The sequence below is a fragment of the Gavialis gangeticus genome, unplaced genomic scaffold (genome assembly GCF_001723915.1).
Source record: "Gavialis gangeticus isolate Ggan-Ray unplaced genomic scaffold, GavGan_comp1, whole genome shotgun sequence".
Lineage (NCBI taxonomy): Eukaryota > Metazoa > Chordata > Crocodylia > Gavialidae > Gavialis > Gavialis gangeticus.
Genome location: NW_017729034.1, coordinates 94,548,155 through 94,557,579, shown reverse-complemented (window position 1 = coordinate 94,557,579; position 9,425 = coordinate 94,548,155). Strand labels below are relative to the sequence as shown.

General features: G+C 41.7%; 1 protein-coding gene across 3 annotated transcripts in view; it reads left to right on the top strand.

The window, feature by feature from the left end:
* Positions 1-7,727, top strand: part of PDE7B (phosphodiesterase 7B) — a 373,129-nt gene extending 365,402 nt beyond the window's left edge. For all 3 annotated transcript variants that reach the window (XM_019527215.1, XM_019527216.1, XM_019527214.1), the window contains one exon: positions 3,600-7,727. In XM_019527215.1, coding sequence (XP_019382760.1) covers positions 3,600-3,817 — 218 coding nt within the window. In that variant the 3' untranslated portion in view covers positions 3,818-7,727. The remainder of the gene's footprint in view (positions 1-3,599) is intronic.
* Positions 7,728-9,425: the final 1,698 nt, after the last annotated feature.

The following is a 9,425-nucleotide window of genomic DNA, read 5'->3' as shown; positions in this document are numbered from 1 at the left end:
CCCAGCACACACACACAATTGCTTGGAGCTGGACAATTTATTTTGATGCACTGAGGTCAGGTTCATCTTAATGAATACAAGACTTGTCTCTCAGATCTCTTCTCCCAGAGCAGATGTTCTAGCAAGTTCACTAAGGGTAAGGTCCCAAAACAACTTTAGGACAAAAATAAATTAAGTCATCCAGGGTATGCCTGCACTACAATGACTGCAGTTCACATAGACATATGTGTGACAGTTTTACATTACTTAGCTCAGGTACTGACAGTAGTGCAGCCATGACAACATGGAGCTCTGTTTAAGCTAGCCACACAAGTCTTCAGCCCACCCTGAGCTCCCAGCCACTGAAGCTACAGGGTCAGCTAGCTAGCTAGCTCCGATCTATCTCCATGTGCCTGAGGTTGCTATGTAGACATACCGTAAGGAAGGTAAAACCAGCAAATCATGAGACCTTCATCTCTTCACACGGCCAGAAGACTGTTCAGACCATATAGCATCACCATTCCTAGCAAGTGTTGCCATGTGACAGTGATGTAAATACCAGACCTTTCCCAATTTACATATCAGAAGTCATTTCCTTATGGTCTAGATATGTGATACTTACCAGACTCATAATTTATATCAGTGTACAGAAACCAATATGTTATACCAGAAACCAATGTGTGTTATACCAGTGTTTGGAGTGGACAGAGAGTCAGCTCTCAGGATAGTTGCTGGAATAGGCACCATTACCATACCTTGCCACTAGGTGGCAGAGGCACCTGTAATAGCCTGTTTATATTTAGCCTGTCCTGGGTGAGAAGCAGCTACCTGACACCTATATCAGTGAAACTCACAGTGATGTAGTTTTACTTCTGATTTTTCCAGATCTCTTCACTGAATCCTGGTAAACTAGTATAAATTCATATGGTGTGCGTCCAAACTTTGTTTATACCAAGGTAAATGATATACGTCCAGATCCCTAGTAAGGTTAGGATTGTGCAAGAGGTAGCACACTCAGGCATCTAGATTTGTTCATCCAAAAGATTGCTTCACTGCACCTGTTGTTTAGGGTAGTTGTACCGTGGCATGTGTGAGAGGCAGTACTCATCAGCACCACCAGCAGACAGTAAGAGCAGACAGGGGGTATCAAGCTGCCTTAAAATCTAATTCTGGCTATGACGTTCCATCTCTGACCTCGGATAGCCTCAATTTCTTTATCTGGAAAGCAGGAATTAGCATAATCCTTCATAGGTATTTTGTGATGAATAACTAGGTTCAGAAGCTCTTTCAGGTTATTGGATGCTAGCTATCCTGGTTTGTCTTAGTCCATCGACAAATAAATATCCATCTGGCATAAACAGAAATGTATAAAGAAGACAAGGACTTTAAAAGTATATTTACATGCACAAATACATATATGTTGTTTATTGGATTAGATATAATTTTTCCAAAATATAACATCCTCTGTGAAAATGCATATATATTAAATGTGTATTCATATGTTTATTTAAAATGAGACACAACCTTGTTAATCAGTGCTAATTCACACAGTCTGTTTGCTGTGCCATTATTCTCAGCCAGGATTGAATAGCAGTGTTGTATTGAGGTCTGATTAAACATTAAAACTTGCTTAGTTGTGTGTAATACTTCTTTGTCTAGCAGTCAGTGTTCTGTTATGCTTTGTAAAACACTTGTCTGATGAACAAACCATGCTTATCCTGGCATTGCTTTGGTTCACTTATTTGTGAGATTTTTTTCATCTGCAGCAGGTTTTCCAGCCAGCGGTGCATATCTGTGAGCATTTGCTCTACTGCATTATTTAGAAATGGGTGCAGTAGCTTGTTTCAGGAAGATCCAAAAGCAGAACTAAAAGGCATTGTTTCTGCTGCCCGCTTTTAGGATCAAATTAAATCACAGCCTTGAATCACTGTCTCAATTTTTGCTTCCATTAAAATGATTTTTGATCATCTAAGATTATATCAAACCTTCCTCAGTTACAGATGTAGTCAAATATTCACTATCCATGTGTGATTTGCAAACTCCTTTCTCCCTGCTCACAGGCTAGCAGAACAATACCCTCCCAATATTTAGAAGCACTTGATCATTTTCCCTGTGTGGAATGAAAAGCCACCATACAGCTTTAGACCGCTATCCTAGTCTCTGTGCTGCCATACACAAACAGGGCATTCAGGGTGGAAACAGATGGACCATTTGAAATATTTTGTGCTAAAAAACATAGCACGTCAGCTCCAGGACACACGTACAGCCCCTTACACCTCCCAGTTGGAACCAGGGTATACCACAGGGGCACTGCAGCTGTGGCCCTGCTTTTTCAAGGGCACTGCTGCTCTCTAGGTTGGGACTTTTGGGAGTCAGGGTGCTTCCTCTGCTTCAAAGCCCAGGCCTCCTGGCACTTGAAACACCCTGGTCACTGGGACTCCTGGGGCCAGAGGGCAGGGAGTAGCAGTGTCCCAAGTATTAGAGCTTCAAGGAGCAGCCCAAGTGCATGGAGTACAGGGAGAGGAAAAAGAGATGGGCAAATACAGTCAGGGTGCTGGGGTGAGGGTAAGTGGACATTGCATCTTGGGATTCTGGAGGACCAACCACCTGCACAAATGTACAATAGAACAAAACAGTACAAAATAATACCAGCTCCCTGCAGGTACTATTCTGTCACAGATGGGAGTGGTTTATCCCACCAGTGTGTCTGTGTGGTAGCCTTCTGAAATACTTCAAAGGGGTTCCAAAGCCCTTTGAAACATCTCAAATGATACATCAGCCTACACTCTCAGTAATCTTTTCTCCACTACACATAACACGAACCTGCACCCCCTGATTGTAAACAGCACTAAAACTAAAACATGCCACCTTAGTTGTGCTGTAGCCATTTCCAAATAATAGGTGCAGATAAATAATCCAACAGGTTTTGTTTCTGGGTCAGAGATTTTCTAACATGCAGCTCAGAACCAAGAATCATGACATACAAAACAAATGCCCAAAGAGAAGCCTGTCTAACACAACTATTCAAGGGAAAGACAAAAGTCAGCTGCTTAAGAAAGATGCCTTCTAACACTTAGCTAGAGAAAAATGGTACAGAGGAAGTGCTAGGATTATTCAGGGGTGTAGGTTGTAGCCGTGTTGGTCTAAGGACACAGGCAGACATGGTTCTTTGGGTGAATCTGATATCTTTTATTAGACCAACTTAAATAGTTGGAAAAAAAATGTTAAGCAAGCTTTCGGGTTCAAAACCCAAAAGAATCTGAAAGCTTGCTTAATTTTTTTTCCCCAACTATTTAAGTTGGTCTAATAAAAGATACCAGATTCATCCAAAGAACCAGGATTATTCAGGGATATTACAGGACAGGAGGTTGCCTAAGGGTTGAGCTTGTGTTTTAGATTTCACTATATTATATGTGGCAAAAGCTGGTTACCTTTTAACATAAGCAGTGGTTCAAGTGGGTGCATATTACACAATCTACTGGTTAGGGGAAATGGGTTTATTGTTATTTCTCTTTGGGGTTCTGAGACCTTAGTCACTTCCAGTCTCCTGACCCGTGCTGCTGGACATTGATTTGGTTAATGATTCAGCTCCTGACATGCTTTGCTTCATGTTTTCCCAGGCTTCATGTCCTACATCGTAGAGCCACTCTTTGAAAAATGGGCCCAGTTTACTGGAGACACTCCCCTCTCTGAAAACATGCTAAGCCATCTCAGGAGGAACAAGGCCAATTGGAGGAGTTTGCTCCACAAGCAACACAGCAGTAGCAGGAGTAATGACCACTCAGGTCAAGTGACTGAAAATGAGGACCAGACTTTAAATGAAGGGGACACCCCATAGTGCCAGCTTTGCACTCTTCCTTATAGTACTGCTGTCTCTTCCTCGCTGGTCACAACAGTGAACAAAACCGCAAGGACCATGAGGCCATCAACAACAGCATGGAAAGGGAACGACAGGGGAAGCAGAAGCTGGAAGGGTCCTCGTAAATAAACCCACTTGAATGCTGGGTTTGGTTTTTGAGCTCCTTTGACTTCCCCACCCTCCTCCTCCTATTTCTAAATATTTCTGAAGCCATTCATCACTTCTGATCATTAACTGCTTGAATGAGAAGCTGAGCCAGTAAATGGCTACCAAGTAACACGGGAGGATTACAGAGAAAACATGAGAGAGAAAAGAAACGGTCTTGGCCGTATTTCATTCACCATGGGTCATAGTGTGACACATACCTGTATGTAGGCCTGGAGCACCATACAGTTTCCAGTCTGGCAGCTGGGCTGCACATTAAACCACCAGCATCTTCAGAACTCTGAGAATATCGGTCAAGTATGAGTGCACACAGGAGAGAAAAATCTTGTTATTTTAATAATTCAAAAAAACCCCTTTTTAACTTTTGTATTCTGTGCACCAGACAACAAATCCAAAACCTTTGGACCGAGGTTGCTCTATGTACACAAAACTCAAGCATGACAAGATTCATTTTTTAAGTCATTTTTATGCCACTTTAGGTAGAGTGACATCTTCTCCCTGCAAGGAACAGCATTCCCTAGCAAGTCAAAGGGAAGGTGTTGTACAGTCTAAAACTTTGCAACATAATCAGACCTTTTTGATGACTCTGTTTCAATTATATGTTTATATTCACACGTGTACATTTTCTGTAAATATAAAGCGCTACTGATTCCCATGCCAAAATACTGAAGTATTATGGGATTGCTACCTGTATAAACAATGGCACTGTGAACAGAATACTATTAGTTTTAATACAAGAGAAAGCATTTGTAAATATGATATAGAATTTATTAATACACTATTGTTTGCAGATAAAGGCCTTAACTTTTAGCATCTTTCATCTTCTGATAGCTGCCAAAATCATATCACCATATATATGATTCTGAACTGCCTTTACATTTTCAGCTGCCCAGCAGAACGAAGTCTGGCAGGGCATTTTTTGGAAACTTCACATGCATTCCATACGGACCCATACCGTTTAATCCATGGCACAGTGCACACTTCTAGAAGATGCTTCACAAAGCCTGAAGTTCTGATGTTTTAAAACACAGCAATATTACACAATCTATTTTACAATTCAAACTGGTAAACCATGGACCCATGGATTCTAACTAAGTAGCAGAGTGGTCTACAAAATCAAAAACATCCAACTGAGGTTCATCCAACTGCCAGATATCTTGGCAGTTCTGGAGTATAATTGTTTTCTCAAATGGTGCCAAACTATCATTTCATCTTGTATTGTACTGATTTTTTAATCTTTCGTTAGGTGACCAGCATGTAGGTATGGTTCTTGTTTCCTTTTCATGAAAGAAATGCTTTACCTGGCTTTTATAAATTTCACTTAATGAAGGAAAATGCTTTGTAGCCAATCTAGTAAGCAAGATCCTTCTCCCTCATAACTAATGCTAATTACAGTTAAGGTTTTAGCTTACAGGGTTTTTGAAAGATACACAATAGTCCACTCCATGAACCACCTTTGTTGGGGCATTCTTTCAATTCCTTTCTTTAACCTCCTCCTTTCAGATAAGACCTCTACCTGGGGTGTGTGAGTAATCATGTGAGTAACATGTTTGGTTTTCTTTTCATGTGTGTTTTTCTGATAGCAAGTGCAATGCTATTACATTACTATTTTACCACTTCTAACAATGTTTTTGTTTATAACTGAACTAGCTCTAATTGTTATACACTTGTATTACATGATGTGATTGCTATGGCAGGCAAACAACTTAAGCCAACGTAGATAAGGGTTAAATTTATAAGAAATGTTCAAGAAAGATGAGTTTACTTTCAAGTAAAAGTGCAAGGTAACAATTATTTTAAAGTGTTTAGATAAAAAAGGTTCACATTAATAAGAAATCCAGTAAAAGACACATTAGTAATATACATACAAAATCAATCAACAGAAAAAGTGACTGAAACACAAAGTAGAAAGATGAAATTCAGGTGTGTGGAAGTGTGAAGCGTATTAGGCCAGCTAGCTTTCTCCTATCATTGTGTAGATTTATGTCAGCAAAGTATGGACAAATGAGAATGTTCTTGTTTCTTCCAACTAGGACACATACCTCACTAGAGCTCACCATTTAATCTTGCTAACAGTTTCTCCTGACAAGTAAGGGAGTAGTAAACCTAAGGAGTAGGTCAAAGTTACCTTCGTTTCCAAAACACTTGCATTTTCAACTGTACCATCTCGGGTGGTGCAGAAACAAGGTCCTTTCTAGTGTCCAAGTTAGTCTCTACTGCTGCATCTTACTTTTCCTCTCAGTATTCCAGAAGTTTAGAGCAAGGCAGTACCTGTTAGTCACAGTATGCAGCCCATAGAGGATGTCACATGTTAGCACACTGGCAGGTTTTCAAATGTCTAGAGAAGTTAGGAAAGAAAGAAAATGTCTCTTTCCCCTTTTGGGGTGCTTATTTTCAGTAGTCATCTTCAACTCTTTTCCATTTAGTTGGAAGAACTAAAAAAATGTTCTGTGGTTTAGAAACAAGCCTATTCATTACTGTACCCCAATAGCTCTAGTACAAACTGTCTAATAATTGTGTCAGTTCTTCAAACCCAGTGAAAGAACTTTGTATGCTCTTAGTTATGCTGAGATGTCAACCTGGCTTTTTTGTTACTAGTGCATGGACCTGTTACTCAAGTCAGCCCTTTTCAGGTTAAAGTCCCTAACTAGAAAGGTTGCTCTTATGAAAATGGGGGTGGGCCTTTTTTTATTTTTGCATGAAAATGAAGTACACATACCTGCCTGGCTGCAATATAACTACTCTTGCTAGTGAAAGAAATTCAGGCTGACTTTGTGGCATAAATCAGTTACAGGCTAAGCAGTTTGCCTCAGGTGCTCCCTAAGGTTCACTTCAATGGAGGAAGCTATGAAGCAAGCCCTTGGCAGCAAATACCTGCCAGCCCAAATGACTGGGCTCTGTGCTATAAAGTGGGATTTCTGGGCAAGTTCCACCAATAGTTTTCCCATGAAGAAGCCAGACTGCACTTTATGAACAATACCACCAGCAATTAAATATATACTATTGTGATAAATATTTTACCTGGTGTTTGGTTCAGTAGCATAACTAAGGTGGAGCAACTGGTGTATTAGGCCCCAGGTGTTGATTTAAAGGTGGGAGGCAATCTGGCTGCAGCTGCTGCCCCATGCACGGTTGCCACCCAGGGTACAGAACTGTCCGGTTATGCCTCTGGTCTGCTGTAGAGCATAGAAACGGCCAGCATGAGAATGGGGCAACAGAATAGAGATGTAGTAAAAAGATAAACATTTGCACAGAATGGACTTTTGTCCTATTAGCCACATTTGACACTTTATAAGAGACCTATGTGAATGAATTCATGCTTCATTTAAAGGAGGGTCTGTTTGGTCTGCACAGCAACACATTAAAGAGTTTTCTGGCTTTGTTTGGTTTTTAGATGCATGTACTGACAGGAGTACAAAACACTTGCCAGAGGCTGAAGCACTCTCAATTACACTACACAAAAATTTACTACTTGTCTTGGTTAAACCCCATACTTGTTTAAGGGAAAGATTATATATAGCCTTGGATGTGACTTCTGTAATTAAAAACTAATTAAAGCAAAGAAATTATAGTTTAATTAGAGTATTATGCCTTGATTCTGGAAGGCACAGAAGGCTTGTAGTTTTGTGGCATGGAAGCTCTAAAGAGCAGCACAGAAGCAACATGCAGGTCACCAAAGAGAAAAAGGAGGGTAATAAAAAAAACAACTCATGACCTGGAGTGCGGGAGAGCAAGGAGATAAGGAACATAGCAGAGCACTATTTGTAGCCAAAGGCTTTTTTCTTTATAATGTGGACAAAATAAATGTGTGAAAAGTAGGCCAGTTAAGAGCAGCAGCCAAGGGTACTTGTACACGTGATAAAATATGGCCATTTTTGCGGTTTAATTGCGTCACACTGTACATGTGCGGGGGTTCCTTATGATTTAAATGAGTTTCCTACATTACAAACTAAACCACATCCTCATGTAGTTTAATTTGCAACATAGCTATTTGTAACGTTACAGCCTTTGACAGCTGGCAGCCCCTATCCCCTCCCCGCCTGCAGCTGCAGGAGAGGTGGACTGAAGGTAGAGGTGGCGAGGGGGCCGATCCTTTTTTTTTTTTTTTGGCGGAGACTACCCATGTCTCCTGCAGCTGGGGAGCGAGCTGCCAGTGGACTGAATGGCCCCTGAGCTGCAGTGACCCCGGTCCTTCCTTCTGTGGCAGCTGCACCCCCTGGGACCACCTGGTCGGGCTGCTAGCAGGCAGATGCTGCCCCAGCTTGGGCTCAGGGAACAGTTGGATCAGACTGGGTGCTGCCACCAAGCTGGGGCAGCACCTACCCACTTGTTGCCTGCCCGAGTGGCCCCAGGGAGCACCATTGCCGTGAAGGAAAGGTCCAGGCCTCCCCATAGCTCAGGGCCTGCCAGCAGCTCACCCCTTGGCTGTGGGAGAGGCAGCCAAGCTCCACAGGAAGAAAAAAAAAAAAAGGATCAGGCTCCCTGCTTTTTTTTTGTCTCTCAGTGCAGCCTGCCTGCACAAGTTGCTGCTGTGCTGAGTAGCCCCTGAGCTGCAAGGGGGCCCGGTCCTTCCATCTGTGGTGGCAGCACCCCCAGGGGCTGCCCAGGTGGGGTGCTAGCTGAGTGGGTGCTGCCTCAGCTTGCAGGCAGCACCCACTGGATCCAAAAGCAAAGTGCTCAGAAGCTAAAAAGAAACACAGCTTACTGTGTGCATCACAACTGAAGGAAGAGCCTGGGATAAAATTCCACATCACCACTAGAATAAAGCAAGGACATGACTGAATTGGATTTCTATTGACCTAACCTAGATTATGGGACCCTTCAATAACTTGTATAAATAGGGTTTTGGATAAAAGTGGCAGCCTACAAATCAACATTAAAAAGGCTGTGGCTCCAGGCTCCCAAACCCATAAGACACAAGATTGGTTAGCTGCCTCTTCAACACACTACGAAAAGAGATTGCCAGATGGATTAAGCAACCCAGATGTGTACCATACATCATTCCTAAAACAAAATTACCCCAAATAATTGCTGAGTCAAGGTTCAAACCACCAAAAAAGGGAATTCCTGGTATTTTAAAATAGATGACCCAATAACTCTTTTCCCTGCATCTAATTCCAATGCTTGTTTTTAATCTGTAGTGAATTATTTAAATCTATTTATGTCTCTACAGTAAGCGAGAAATTCCATTTACATCATTGGTCATACACTTAATTGAACAGATCATCTGTCACACTGTACTTCCCATTGACTCATTTAGTCTTCAGTCAAATCTACAACCAAGGCCAAGGTGGGGAAAGCCCCAGAAAAGCACTCCTCCTAATCATGGTTGAACACCACGCACAAACTGTGGCAATGCTAGTTGTCGTTAGGCTGGTCAGTCCATGTACCAACTACAATTTATTCCCTAGTGATATTCAGT